This window comes from Caloenas nicobarica, chromosome 9 (genome assembly GCF_036013445.1).
Source record: "Caloenas nicobarica isolate bCalNic1 chromosome 9, bCalNic1.hap1, whole genome shotgun sequence".
Classification (NCBI taxonomy): Eukaryota; Metazoa; Chordata; class Aves; order Columbiformes; family Columbidae; genus Caloenas; species Caloenas nicobarica.
The window spans coordinates 19,049,402-19,065,629 of record NC_088253.1 but is presented as its reverse complement, the minus strand read 5'-3'; the positions used below and the strand labels follow the sequence as shown (position 1 = coordinate 19,065,629).

General features: G+C 36.9%; 1 protein-coding gene across 3 annotated transcripts in view; it reads right to left on the bottom strand.

Annotated features, from left to right (window-relative positions):
• Positions 1-16,228, bottom strand: part of SLC7A6 (solute carrier family 7 member 6) — a 29,753-nt gene that overhangs the window by 4,014 nt on the left and 9,511 nt on the right. For all 3 annotated transcript variants that reach the window (XM_065641292.1, XM_065641293.1, XM_065641294.1), the window contains 4 exons: positions 15,477-15,602; positions 13,553-13,697; positions 11,470-11,593; positions 529-632 (listed from right to left, as the gene is read on the bottom strand). In XM_065641292.1, the coding sequence (XP_065497364.1) occupies positions 529-632; positions 11,470-11,593; positions 13,553-13,697; positions 15,477-15,602 (499 nt within the window). The remainder of the gene's footprint in view (positions 1-528; positions 633-11,469; positions 11,594-13,552; positions 13,698-15,476; positions 15,603-16,228) is intronic.

Sequence of the window (16,228 nt, the reverse complement as noted above, 5' to 3'; positions counted from 1 at the left end):
TTAGAATGCCTGAATAAATCTATTTGTAACTTTCACTAGTCACATCCATAATCAGTACTCAGAGGAAAGCTTCTATACTGCATCATAAGCTTTTTGACTGCAGCTTAATAGCAGTAGCGACTTTAAAAACTTTACTTGGAAGAAAAACTTAAAAGATACTAAGGTTATTAAAAGTCAGTAAGTTTTAAGTAAATACATTTGAAAATAAGAACCTGCTAGAATTACTGTACCAAGTAAAATGGAAGATAATTCAAATAATGAGAGGGCCTGAGGACTCACCACACAGACAACATTCATTTGATCTTTAATTGTGCTCTGCAGACAGCTAGGAACGCTTTGGGGAAGTAAGGCAGTGGTAAGGCTGTATGTGCACACACACAGAGGTTTATTTACATCTGCTATTTTATTGTGGCTATTCATTATAGGTTCATTTATGAAAGTATTTTTGCCGCTCTCATAATAGATAAGCATAACAGTAACAGGTAAAAATACCGATGAACATTTGTCAAAGAAACAGATATGTACTACCTCGATGACGCTAGGATTGAAGCATTAAGTCCACCAAAACACGAAAAGGCTACAGCAATGGGAATTGTCCAGCTGAAGATACCAAATACCTGGTCAGCAAATGTCTAATGAAAAGGAAAAGGAAAAAACATGAAAACATCTGCAACAAAGCATATATAAAACAATGACATCAAAGCTTTTGCAATAAGTTAAGTGTGGAAAAATACTAATATAGTATGGACAATCCATAATGCAGCACACAGAAGCACATGGCATTTCTGTATGGATTCTAAGGAAGTCCAAACTTCTTTAGCCAAGCACCTGAACTCACATTTTCTTCTCACAAAGGAAAACAAAATGCTTTTAGAATTTACTCACCAATCATAATACATTTTATTATCTAACTGAACTACAGAACTCAAGCATAACATAGTGACTACAGAGAATAAAGGACAAAAATATTATTGCATATCCCAAAAGAGAAGTGCATATTGCAGAAGATAAGCATAGCCATCATCACACCTACTGTTTTATGGATTCTATTTTATTTTCCTTCTTTTTCAATTTCCTAAGCAACTTTTTTTTTCCTTCAGCTCCACCAGCAGGGACTCTGGGCTCTACTCTCACAATATGGCAAATGACAGAGCAAGTGTCTAATTAGCAGTCATTTGTTAATGTTAATGTTGCTAGACAATACTTCAGGCCAACTGTGGTGACTTTCCATGATAGAGCTCTGAAACCAAGAAGCTGGGAGCATTGAAGTTTCACAGCAAGTGGTAAGAATCATCAAGTGCCAGTGATCTGGGATCTATAATGAAAATGGGTAATAATTTGCAAGATATTGCTCTGGCCAATCCTGTTCAACCTCCTGAATGGAGGAAAAAGGGAGAGAGACTTAGAATATCGGACAAAATGTTTGAAAAATCAATAAATTTAACAAATGAAGACTGACAGCTATTCTAAATCCCACCTTGGTCTGAGCGTTGTACGTGTCTGAACATCGACATGTTTGGAGTTGGGCAGAAATCCGCTCATGCTGTGTTCAGAGGACGTGGGTGGAATCCTTCCTATCCCAATTCTACCTACTGATAGCTACATTACTTCCACAATTTCTTTTACAGAAGCAAACTAACAGTTATGGTAGCAAAAGGATCATGTCTACATTAGACAGCATACTTATGTATAAGAGATATTCAAATAAACCCCAAAGATTTTGTGGCTGTTAGAATCTTTTACACCTTAGCAGGTAGCAGTCATCTAAACCTTTTTATGAACCTTTCTCTAAATCACTTTCTTGTCTCTATCAATTTCAAGATCTTTAGACATCAAAAGCACATATACTAGTTCAGCTTTCTGCAGGTTTGTCTCTTCTATTACAAAAAATTTCTTCAGTTTTTAATATTTTAGTATTTTGACCCCCCCCCCCCCCGCCCCTCGACCTCCCATTTTAACTATTGGTTTTCACCATAACATTTATGAGCTAAGAAGTTCAGTCGAAGTGGATTAACATTCAGAAATGGCCTTTGCTTGTAGCATATAGTTAGTTGGACTTAACAGTGGTCAAATTTTTAATTAATTACTCCAGCAACAAGACCACCAAAAGCAGCACATTATGATCTGTTTTCTGAATGTTTTTGTAGGTCGAAAAAGCCTAAATGACTAAATATAGATTTTTTTTCACGACATGATTGATTGATTTTCATGAAGCAAAAACCCCACATATATTGTCAATCATTAAACCATAAAATGCAGAAAAATTTACTGACATAAAGCAAATCTTGGCCGGTTAAAGTTTCCTGTTATTTGTCTGGGTTGACAAAGTGCTTTGTTCAGCACATTATCCATGTGAAGGTTCAGAATCCAACTCTGCTTAGCTGTGCACCATCATCTACACTAAAAAGCAAATTTTTTTCTGTCCTTTTGTGTAATTTAGTTGAGCCTCAGCAAAGGCAGATAGGATTTTCTGCTGCTAAGGGACAATGCAAAAGTGTCCAATCACTTCAATGGGAACCCCGCCAAAAGGTTCCAGGGCAACGCACCAACAGTGTTAGTCACCCTGATTCTTACTAAAGCACCTCTCATCCTGAGCTCTTTTGGTTTATACATATTAGCATAGTTTCTCTCGAAATGGAGCTTCAATACAGGAGAAAAGTGCACACACACAGATTCCCCCAGAAATTACAAAAATTAACATGAAAAAAGTATAAAAGAACTAATTCATGTATGATTATATTCCATGCTGAAGTCAGAACATCAATCTAGCAAAAGATCATGCCATAAGAAATGTGTTCTGTATGCCATGGGTTACCCATTTTCAGTCAACTGAAACTGAACAAGCAACTATTAATTTACATTATTGTATATAAAAGACTTCTGCTCAAGAATAAATAATTAGTAGAACCCAAAGTGCTTCTCTCAGATCCTTATTGGATCTAAATGCAGCTCCGAGAAACCTGGTCTCCCAAATGATCCAGTGAATGAAATAAGACAACTTCTCCAGAACAAGCAAGCATGAGGACAAGATGAAAATTCTAATAAGCAATTGTTGTGATACTTTGAAGGGATGTTTTAAACCTTTTCTGCTGATTTCCAAAGACAAATAGCAAGTGAAATTACTAGACACCACACTTAAAACTGCTAGAGGTCGGTTTTATTTTGGGGGGGTTTTAATATACAAAGCTAAGATACAGAACTCACTCAAGATGTTAGAGAATTAAGATGTTTAGTAAGGTTGCCTAAAGGATAAGCACTTAGGTAAGTAATATTAACAGCTAAAGTTAAAGAAAAGAGACAAAACATATGAATGTAATCTTATGCTGCAGGATGCAAACTAGCTAGGATTTCATTTAGGGAAAGTTTTTCCCCCAAAAGGCAGGTCGGCATTTGTTCTTCACAAGCATTTCCCATTTGCTTTTGAAACTTCTAGTAACGGGCCAGCATGGAATGCTAGTGTGGAATGCCACATGTGGGACTAACTCAAAGGCCATTTCCATCCTATAATGTAGATCTAGTCTTTCTAAGATATGCTAATGTTGTTTCACACATCCTGGAAAACAACAATCACTCATATGAGCAGTAAAAACCACAGAGAGTTAAGGCAAAACTACAATATCACTTCCACAAATTATACACAGATCAAGACATTACAGATTCAATGTATTCTGGATGCAAGCTATATGATGTACAACTGTTGAGCCAGTTCAGTCTAAATAATTAATTTCCCTAATTCTGTCCAAGCCAGACTCTTCAAAAGAGAGAATAACCCTAGTGACAGCCTTTACCAAACACTGTCATTCTGAATGTACTTTCTAATGTTGCAGTCAGGATTCCTGAGAGAGCAAAGGGTGGAGCCTTAACTTCAAGAGCTTAACTGTTCCCTAAGTAAGGTAATGCAAGAGAGTATTTTGATTGAGAATGATATAAAAGGTTAAGCTTGGTTTGCCAAGTAGATCTGCCTGCAAAACGATCTTTCAGCAAAATAAAGTTGATAGGTACCTGAAGTTTGGCTAAACTGTCTAGTGATACTAACTTGCTTAACATGACAAGTCTACACCCACCTGCCTTTATTGCAGGTATTTTCTGACAGGGTTCACCCTCGTTTCCAATACAAAAATCAGCCAGGTTTCCGTACTACTACTCAGACAATAAAAACACTTTTATACTTCAGAGTACAGAGTCATAAATCCTTCAACACTCCCATTTTAACAATGCCAAGAAGTGTTTTCTCCAAAGCTGAGCTACACTCTCTTGTGAACAATGACAAAACCAAAGATCTCTACAGTGTTTCTTGCAGAAATTGTTACTGAAGTGTAAGTAAAAGTGGCCACAATAAGCATTCAACTGTGTGCGTATGTCAGAGGGTCATTTTGCAGAAGAAGGGCAGAGAAAAGTACAAAAAGCAATCGAGTTATCAAGCACATCCACCACGTGCACTGTACCAAGAGAGTAAAAAAAGGGGAGGGACAAGAGTTAGTGGCTGCTTTCTGCTAAAACCGCAATTGTACAGTCATGGATCCTCCACGAATGAGCTAGACCTGGGCTCTGAGTTGAGCACCTGACCGATTCCACTTTAACTACCACTACTTCTGGGAGTAGTGAAGTGCATTTATAAAAACAAATGAGCTGGCAACGGGAAAGAATGGAGCATTCGCAAGGGTATGCGGAGGATGACAGAGGAGCCTACCTGGAGGCAGCTATAGCAGAAGCATTTAGTCCACCATAACAGGAGAAAGCCACCACTATGGGGATGGATTTCTTCTCAGGTTTCTTCTGAGAAAGTCTAAAGAGTGAGAAGGGTTAAGAGATTAAATTGTCATCTCTGCTACAGTCTGACAAGTCCTGTAGTCCAGGCTTGAACTATAACTGTTTCTAACAGCTAGGAAACAGTAAGAGAATTCAGTGGCTGATACAGCACTTGCAATTACAGATAAAGTTCTTGAATGCCCTCCCATCCATTGGACATGTAAGACATACATATATATATACATGCGCACACTGTAGGCAGACATGCACCTGGAATTGTTGCCCTTAGTTCTGATTATTTTGTTCCAAACCATCAACAGGAAATAATAATGAAGAAAGAAGCTTCCAGCCATGCACTTCTCATCTGAACTGCCCTCATTTATTTCATCATGACTAAAGTGTTACATTACTCCCAGAAGAATGGTCAAAAAATGAATTACAGCTTTGTTTCAAGACATGAATGACTGATATAACTACACTTTATTTTTATCTTGGGTTAGTTTGATCTCATGATCATCAGCTGGTAACTTGTGAATGGTGTGCAAGAACCCTTTTTTGTCCTTTTAGAGGCCCAAACAACAATTCTATACAAACAGGTTGAACTAAAAGCAGCAGGAACTGCCCCACATAAAGAGCAGCCATAACAAAATACACAGGATACCGCCTCACATCCAGTAATCTGGGCACACAGATGATAAGAAAGACCCACATTTACGTTAGGAATCACAAGATGAGAACCGTTTCATCACACTTAGCTGCACGCAAAAAGTGCACTTAGAGGCACACAAAAAATGTCAGACTACACTGAGAGCACGTGGAGCTGCAGGCACATGCCAGGCTGGCAAAGCACTAAGCAGTATTGATCAGATGGACAAATGCAAAGAAAATGTAGTCTAATGTGAATGAGAAACTTACACAAAACTATACGCAAAGGTTAGAAGGTGTTGCTATTAGGAAGGCTTAAAAGGCATCTACAGAGCCTCTTTATGTAGCTCATTTCAAGATCCTCTCACATGTGCAAACTGTTCCAGGCTCAGTTCTATAACATTCTTACCCTGAAAGTCATATAGAACAGTAAGGAGATTAATATATATGAACAACCTGACTAATATCTTGCAAGTGAAATTAATTCTCCTTTGAATTTTATCTTGAGGCAGAGTATAAATACATTGCCGCATTAACAGGATGATTTGGCAGTGAGAACTACAGTCTCTTTTCTCAATTTTCAGCTTCTCAGGCCTTTAAGGAGCTATTTCCTACAGGAAAGAAACTCTGATTTATGGCAATCAGGAAGCCACACGTGCAAAAAAGTTACTGAGTAGATGAAGTTTTCTTCCACTGCCATAGATTACACCTGTCAAGATACCATAAGATATCTGTTCGGTTTGACCAAATTAGATTTAATGTCACATACAATAGAGAGTGCACATCAACTGAAAAGAGAGTCAGAAAACTGTAAACGTGCAACAGAAAGCAATTTATATTATCAGGTTTCCTGTAATTCTTGTTTCAGCCACCATTCTGTTGATTGATTCTACTCAAACAGACATTAATTCTCTCCTTGTATTATTAACAATGCCTCTTCTGGGTGAAAAAGGTAGCAGGGCAGTGCAAGGTTCAGCATGAAATTCCCTCTTCATCTTTAGGTCACTCAATACAATCTTATGGTAAGATAAACCAGCACTACTCTACTGTCTCAATATATTGCATGTCTACTGCATGTAACATGGCTCCTCTGCACGGCCCACATTAAGATTACAGGTGCCAGCTCCAACAATAAAATAGTTTTGTTTTTGTCTTCATGGAGGTGCTGAAGATACTTGATCTATGTCTTCTCAGGTGTTTATCCTGTTCTGAGCATTTTTAATAGCTAGCTGTAGGATAGGGGTTCAATGTTTTTCAAAGTCTCTTACCTTTCTCATGTTGAAAATCTTACATAGCACTCTTTCAAGTTCTGGATCAACTCTTTGGCTTGGCCTCCAAAGCCAGAGAACTTCTACATAACTGGCACCAGGAGTGCTGCATTAGTTGAGAATTACAGCTAGCTCCAAGAAAGGCAAATGACTCGCTGAACAGCTCTCTCTAAAAGCAACTGCCTGTTCATAACAAGAGTTCTTCCACGATAAGGTACAGAATGTGCATTTCATCCAAAGGAACCTTACTGGGAAGTGCCAATGCAAGCAAAAAAGGGGGACATGATGCTGGCAGCCAAAGACAAGCAGATTTTCCTCTTCAGGAAAGAAGCCAGTGAGTGGCCAAACGAAGGAACAGAAGTAATACCCAAAAGGTCTAAGAGTAACTTAAGAATTTCTGGATGAATTCAGTTAGAAGAAAGAGACTCATCGTTTGTCAAACTATATAGGAAAGAAGAATAAAACAGCTAAAACACACGGCCTCCCACATCCCTGGTTCATTGAGGGAGATGGCATGTCGAAGCAAAGCAAGTATGCTCTAGAATTTGAGCACACCAGGGTAAACTGGATTGATCAATGCTGGACTCACAAAATGGTATTCAAAGATGCAACTGAAGTCATCATCTTTATCCCTGATCTACTAACAAAAGCTGTACAGCTCCAAGAAAGATGACAGCCAGCTATGCAGGACAACCGTTTGCTTCAACTAGGGATCATTTTTAGCTTTTCCAAGTAAAAGTAAGGTGCCCAATATCACCTATTGCATGGAGTCAATCAAAAAACCCCAGACAACCAAATACAGGAAGCAGGTAACTATGCACTAGCAGCCCGTACGTTCTTTCCTGTTAGAAGATGAAGCAGACGAAAAAGTGCTTGTAGGGCCAGCCGCCCTCTTCACAAACAAAACCCACAATGGTTCTCTCGGATGCAAACAATCGTCTTTCAGTCACAGGTGAAGGTGAGATTAAATTTCTGCTTTTCTTTATTTCAGTGTGCTCGTGCTACAGAGTAACTGCTTCATATGCATAAAACTTAACGGTAAGGGTTGTGATGGTTTGCACAAGGAGGTAAAACAAAAGAACTGTGAAACTCTGATAGGAATCATTGAAAAAGGAAGCTATTTTTACATGATCAGCAACCATCTGAAGAGCATTTGAAGAACTTCAAAATTAGGTGTTGCAGTATTACTTAAACTACTTAGACAAAAAAGAACTTTAAAAAGTGAGTTTCTTAGCCCTGACACTGGGACTATATCACAATTAAACTAATACTGAAGGAAGGACATTTTATCATTTTGTTCCACATCATCCTTTATTAAGACTTCTCCCACGCCCCAGACACCAAGAAAAACAGTACACAAGGTGACGTGCAAAGATACACTATTACTAGTATTTCTTTTACTTACAACTTTTACTCTCACCATTTAGAAACTGGAAATAGTTTTCCCCCCTACTTCCCAGCTCAAAGCCTCTTGACTGAAATGAACAGGAGAAAGCTACTCCATTCCTTCTCACAATAGCAACAAGGAAAGATTAAATTTAAACTGCTGCTTTACTAAACAAAAGGCTCTAAAATGCAGCAATATTGCTAGCATGTTCCTTTAAAAAGTTATTATTGTAATTTCCATCCTACAGCTAAGAGGGCAATAAGGAAACTGCACCAATCTGTATCATATAGCACATGTAGAATATGTGAGCAGATCAAAGTGGCTCCTTTTCATCAGATTATCTTTTGGATTGGCTTAATTCTCATCTCCTTTCTTCATTCATCCACTGACCACAATGCCCTAAGTCTTCTTAAAGATTCCATTGAGTATAAAATTTTCTTCCACCACTCAGAGAAATTTCACAAGGAACATTTTTACATTTCTTTATTATAGGAGGATTTTCAAATACAGACCATTACAGTCATTAGCTCCTTTTCCGTATTCACTAGAAAACTACGGGTGCATTACGAGTGTTTTATGTTGGACCACAAGTGCACTTCTGAAGCAACTCTCCCAGTTATTATCCCTTACTGCTTTTTGGGTGACATTGTTTAGAATTGGAACTAAAGGGAGCTTCTCTTTTAGAACATGCTAAATTGGAAGATGTGCTTCAAGAGCATACCATTAGCTGCTGCGATCCAACTCCACATCAGCATTTGGTCCATGGGACCTCTCATTCAAGGTAGTCCAAAGGAGGGTCAACCGTTCCACTTTACAGAAATCCTTCCAGAGGTCCACACTACTTGCTAACATATTAGTAGATCAAGCTTAAAGTTGTTTTCATAAAACTGAGCAATTCATATCAGCAGCGAAAAGGAGTCTTCAATGAGTCATGTGTTAAGTATTAAACTTCAGCTGCACTTTCACCTAATCATTCTAAAAGTACAGGCAATCCAAAGACCATTGTTTGCCTGGTGATGAGACATCTCAGCAAAAATGCCTTTAGACAGAACATTAGTTAAGCTTTTAAGTGCAAGTATCTGGCAAACCTGAGATCTAGTGAAAAAGTACAGCTCTAGATTTCCAAGGTCATTCATTCTGTTAAGTTCCATTAAAAGTAGCACAAGAAGTAAATCCCCAATAACTCTGGAAATTGCAAACATAGTTTTTCATTCTTATCCTGGTTGCCTGGTATCTCTGCATGCAATTCGATTGACTAAGCACTTTAAATCATTCTTAAGTATTCCTTCTTTCTCCTCCACCTGTGATGCATCCTGTACTAGAGAAGAAGATCCGATCTGTCCAGTTCTGAGTATTACAATTTCATGTAAAATTGCACAGCATGTATATATACATAAATGTATACACACACAGAAAAATAAATTTATACCCACTTTTGGTCAAGAACAATGTCAATGAACAAATAAATGAAGTGTATATAAAACCATAAACATTTAGGCCTGTGTTTCACGTGTGTAGTAAGGCTCATGTATCCATTGTCCCTTCTTTATGTGGCCACCACTCACCGCTGCAGTGCTACCAATTACTGTGTACAGCAACACAGACAGGATGGGCTCACCGTGAATCACTCCTGTCACTCCCCCAAACTCCCAGGGTGGATCAGTTTTCCTGATCCCGTTCACCAAATGACTGTATAAACCTCTGCAATGACAAAGGCCAGGAGCAGTAGAGTCGGCACAGAACACTCTTAGGGGATAGGCTGGATTTCACTGCTGTCAAAGGAGTGTATTTTAAAAGTCTTTGTTAGAAAAAAACCAATAGTGTATTGCTTTACAGAAGTCGGGATGGACAGTGGATTGTGTCTTGGCTTTTAGCTTTGTCTAGACTAATTAATTCTAGACAGGAATTAAAAATGCCGTTATGAGTCACTGGAAGGTACTTCACATGGTGAGACCCTGGCCCAGGTTGCCCAGAGAGGTGGTGGATGCCCCATCCCTGGAGACATCCCAGGCCAGGCTTGACGGGGCTCTGAGCAACCTGAGCTGGTGAAGATGTGTCTGCTCATGGCAGGGGTGGCACTGGGTGAGCTGTGAAGGTCCCTTCCAACCCAAACTATCCTGTGAGTCTATATGGGATACCATAACCTACAAGAGAAATAAATATTCCTGGAGATCCCTTTGCATATGCTAATTCAAAATAAGTATTAGCTGTCCTTGTTTTATTTAATTCTGAAGTGTTCACGATAGGTTTTATGACAACTTTGTATTTCCATATTTCAGCTAAAAAGAGGCAAACAAAGTTTATTTACTTTGAATACATTTTGAGATATACACCTGCATAAGTACATTGAAATAACAAGTTACAGCCCATATTTACCATAAACTATTTTGAATGCACCCATTAAATACAAATATTTCTCAAGCTTGAAGCAAAGTCAAGTAAGTGCTTTTGCAGAACCATCTGCCTAAATACCTGAAACAAGAGTTTGCTGATTTGCTAAGCCGGTTTTTAATCATAGTAATCCTCTGCGGGAACAGAGTGAATAATATTTCCTTCATTTCGATGTATTTAAAACTCTCCATTGTCTAAGTACTTACATTTTAGAAGCCAGTTGGGAATCTAAAGGGCAGGAAAGCCACTTCTTTTCCTCCAATTTAAATAACCAAAAATAATATTAACTTTTCCAAGTGCCAAGTCTACAGGATATAGTAACAAGAACTATCCAATTAATTCACTAGCTACAGGGCATAAAAAATTCTTCACTTTTGTTGACAGATTAGCTGTAAACTAAACCACGTTTTGACCATCTTTTACTTTAAGCAGCTTATATATTTTAATTGGATTCAACCTTCCAGCCATATACAAAAGTAATGAATTCCAAAGTATTAAAAGTTGTTGCAATTAATGCAATATTGGTAAGACAGTGATTAAAGTTATTAAAAAGCAGATACAAAGCTAAACTTCGTCATAGCTGAGCTGCAACACATGCATTTACAAATATGCATTGCATCAATTATTAGCTCAACGGAATGTAGCTTGGTACAATACTGTCCTGCGTACTGCTCCAGCTTTCTAAATACTGCAGCACGAAGGAACAGAGAAGACAGTTATGTATTAATGAGTTTAATTTACAATCAGCTCAAAGTGCACAAGTCTAATAAGTGCCTTTTCAAACTACATGGACAAGCTGCATCTGTGCTTGTTCTAATAAATCTCATAATATGTTATTTCTATATGTTATTTAATTAACAACTTTTCTATTTAAGATTAAATTATTCATGATGAGTTGTTCTGTCCTCCTGTATTCAGCAAAGTAATATAATAAGCTAAGGATTTTTCATGTTTTGTTCCTCAAAATGAAATGCATCCCTAAAAGGTGAAAGGTAAATAATATAGCAAAATACCACGTGGTCAACTTACCACTGCCACAGCATCACTAGAAAGAACAGCTTCAGCATCCAGCACTGTATAGTAAGCTATATTGGTCATAATATAGATAATGGTCACAATTGGCATAGACACTGCAATAGCCAATGGCAAGTTCCTGTAAGGCAAAAGAAAAAACAAACCCACAACCCAGGAAAAATTTAAAAATCCATTAATAACAAAGTAAACTTATTTATTTGTATCTTACTAGCAAAGACATGGCTAGAAAGTCATAAAAAAGTCTTGAGTAACATGAAAACACTGCAAACCTCTACATGTAAACAGGTAAGATTTAATTTAAACCTGAGGTAAACTCACAGCCCTGAGTCTGCAGCTCCACAGGGAGAATCTCTGCAGAGCAGAAGCAAACTTTTAATTTTAGGCTCTGATTTTTCTCAGCCTTTTTGCTTCCCCGAAGCTTGTAGGGATATTCAAATGTCTCAAAAAGGAAAGCAGAACTGAGAGTGTTACTCTTAGATTTGCTCAGTTTGAAATTAAACATGAGATGGTGACACAGATGAGCATTTGCCATGTACATATTTTCCAACAACAACAACTCAACAAAAACCCAACAAAACAGTTTCCTCAAAAATTTCCTGAAGCCCAGAACTCCAGCTGGGTCTGTTCGATGCTGTGGAAGCAGAAAAGCAAATGAACACCACATGCCCTCCATATAAATCAGTAAATTAGTAACTGGGAGTTCTGACTCTGTGCACTCAGAGTAGGAGATCTGTGAACCTCAGTGCAGAGAAGAAACAAAATTAGAAAATCACTTAAAAATTAATTCGGATATGTTATGTAATGCAACAAAAAGCTGAAATAGCATTTTTAAGGACTTTGCATCACCCAACATTAAAGCCAAGGGTCTATTTCAAATTTAACTTGAGGTTTGCAACTTTTGACTGGACAAGCACTATGAGTCAAGTGAATACAAAAAATATGTAATTCTTGGAGTAATTTTATAGAAGACTGAAACATCTCATTATTCCCAAGAATTGTCAATGTAGAAAGCTGAAATTTGATGTTCACTTTATCAGCGATAATTGTTACCAAGAACAAAGCTTGTATTAGGCACTGATGCCTATATATGGCAAACGAATCTAAAGAAATTTTCATCAGCTAAACATCCTGTGAGAAAATTTTTTCTTTAAACAATGCATCTAATTCAAGAGTTATCCAACTGATAACACAGAACAATACATTAACTTTAAAAAGATGAACAGGCATTGCAACAGCACTCGGAAGGGGAGCATTTTCAGTGAATAAAAACAATTTGAAGGACCAAATGACTGATGCAAACAGAAAACATACATCTCTTTTGAATACATATAACAAATCTTTGCAAGACAATTTAAGGACACACTCTCAACCTGAAATTCAGTCTGAGTAAATATAAGTATTTTAAATCTAAAAATAGCTATCTTTTTATTAGATAACTTTCCTGGTTAAATAAATGCGCAGCATAGAACTCAGGGATAACAGAACAAACTGCCAAAGTCAAAATCAGATGGGAGAACTGAAAAAAAATCTCCCTTCCATTCTTTATCTTTCAGTTGTAGCAATCTGAGCTGTTGCTTATAACAGGAAGTAAAAATGATCAAATAAGATTCTATTTGTAACATAAAAGGCGTCTGCTTACAGACACACGACTGAACAAGATTAGTTTAGTCAGTCACACTTTTAGAGTATAAATTCATGGAAAATATAACATTCTTAAATATGAAATCAGAATTATTGCACAGATAAACACAGCCCAGACTACACTTATGTAACTGTTTCTCTGCAATAACACATATTGTCATTAATAGCAGCAACCTCTTGAACTGAAAGCTTACCAAGCACTGAATACAGCATTCTGCAATCATGCGACTATTTTTAGTTTGTTGTAGGTTTTTTTTTTCTTTGTCATTTTTAATGTAGTTTAAAACTAGCAAATCTTTGCTGATGATTTTTCACAGAACATTTGGTTTTATAGAGCGGTTCTACTCATTTCTGTATAGGCTCAGAACTCATTAATGAAAGCCATAAAATGAGCAACTTGGGAACCATCCAGGTTTAGAAAGCCCAAATCATTTACCTTTCTGGGTTTTTGATTTCTTCTGTTACAAAATTGAGCGTATCCCAACCAGAGTAAGAGAACAAGGCAGAATAGAGTGCGAGGGAAATATCTCCAACATTAGAAGAGGATCCCTCAAATGAGTTCTCAAAGTGTGATGTATGTCCTGTATATGGAAGAGACACAATGAAGTACAGGATAATAAAATACAGCAAGTAATTTTTTTAAATTTGACACACAAATACAAAAAAATCTCAGAAACCCTAATTCCTTCAAAGCTGCTTATTAAGCCCTTTTTCCAGTTCTGCTCTGTGCTTCAGCCATGAGAAGAAGCATGGCATTTAAACTACTAAAACATATGTTCTGTGAATTATACTGTTCTGTAATTAAACACCTCGTTTGTACACAATGGCACAACATGTTCAGGAACATTAAATTCAGACTAAGCTACAAACAACTGGCAATGACAGCACTCAGGCTAAGGGTACCTTTTATAATATATATATTTATAAAATAATCTACTCTATTTCCTATGTCCTTTTAAATTTTCAATCATTTAGCCTATGCAGAAAACAAAGATTACAGTTTATTTTAGATAGCTATGACAAAAAACCCAACACCTAGATAGATGTTTAAGTTTTAGCTATTAAAAATAGAAATCTGAGAACCATTAGCAGAACATAAAATATTACTGTTACTTGAGATAAAATTTTCCCATGGTAAAAGAAAAAGCCTATTTTTTTGCACCAGTATTTGTGAGAACTCATGCCATCTTTCGACTTTAAGCAAGTCAATACAAGCTCATCAATGGCAGTTTTATATATTCAGATTATTTTACATATACAGACATATATACATACACACACATATATATACACGTGTATATGCATGTGTATGTGTGTGTGTATACACACACATATATATACAGAAATATCTTCACTTCTTTCTATTTTTTACCCAAATCAGACATTGCTATTCCCTTGACAAAGACATAAGCATAACTGCTGAATTAGAAACAGCAAAGGGAGACAACGTCAAGGAAGTTGGTAGAGAACAAGCTCAGAATCTGCAAAACAAGGGATGGGCAGATGTGCTGAAGATTAAACATTCCAGCATGGTGCTCACATATGTACATTCTTCTTCTATTCACAGTAATTACCCTGCTCATGGACTTTCAACAATAACCCGCTAGAGCAAAGGACACAAATTGCCAGATTGCCAAGGAAAGACCTTTATGGCAGGTCTGAAAGCAAGGTAATTTTTTTAGGCTAACACACCAATAAATTCTCCCCAAAGGAAGTGATAAGAACAAAATTAACTTCAGAATTCCTGTAACTTGAAGGCACAATGCCCAACACGCACACAAATCTACAGAAAAAAAAAAAAAAAAAAAAAAAGAAATTCAAAACCCCAGCAATTTTCTAATCCTCAACAGCTATAAAAGAACTCCGGATCAGAGCAAAAGAAGAGCTGCTGTTCCACAAATCTACTTACATATTCTTACAAATCTATTTTTACTTGAAGTCACTTTCGGACTTGCACAAAACTCATTTTGGAAAAAACCAATTCAACTGATCCCATTGTAAAGTAGTATGTTCCTTACAGAAATTTACAGCTTTCTCTGCTCCCATTGTATTTTGCTAGCTCTGTATTTTGCTGTTTTAATTTCCTTTATTATTCCATCCTGCAGGCTGTAAATTGCACAACATTGCCGAGCCATCAGTTAACTTCTTTTACCCAGTTCAAAGCCAACTGAGATAGAATAGATTCTCATGATATAACATCACGATAATGCCTAAGGTTGGTATTATTGGTGTTTTCAAAGTAGCTATATTATGCTTGTTCTGAAGCATTTGACAACACATCGAGGTATTTTACCGTCTTTAGACCAGTTACTCAGTTTAACTGATGAATACAAACCTTTGCTTTAATTTTAAAAGCTTACCCTGGCATATTTTAACAAGTCCGGTTATGATGATGACAATAAGAGCCGTGACCTTAGCATAAGTAAATATATCCTGCACCCGTGTTCCCCATTTAACATAAGCACAATTTACAAATGTTAGAAGACCTAGGGGAAAAGAAAAAGAAAAAAAGAGAAGTGAAAATACTATTTGAACAATACTCAGTTTAATTCATTTTTCAAATATTTTAGATCATAACCTAATATGCACTTACTTGTTATACTAATACTGAGGTTAAACTAAGCAAAATACACTGGCACTGAAAACACACTGGTTTAAACAAAACAGTAGGAAACAGATGTTCTAAAGATTCATAATACATGCTGTTTCAAAAGATGAAAGGAAAGACTTTCCCACTCTCTGATAATATGCCCCTTTTCCTAACATTACTCCTCAAAGCTGCACTCTACAACTATCCTGAAGAAACCATTACATGAAACTATTCATTTCAATTTATCAATATTGTTCTGATAAATGAAAGATTATCTAGAAACTCCTTTAGGCAAACACATTAAGGCAGTGTTTGAAAAAGTTTTTTCCCTTTCCTTGTTAGTCCGAGGATGAGTTCAACATCCATGGAGTATTTGCAATACTGAATATGGTCACAGGCAATTCAATACTCTTTTCCAGTTGTATTAAATTCTGACCAAATAACATACGCTTTAGAGCTAATGCAACATTAATCTGGATTTTTAAGAACTGGTAGGAACTAATGAGCATTCTGAATATACTC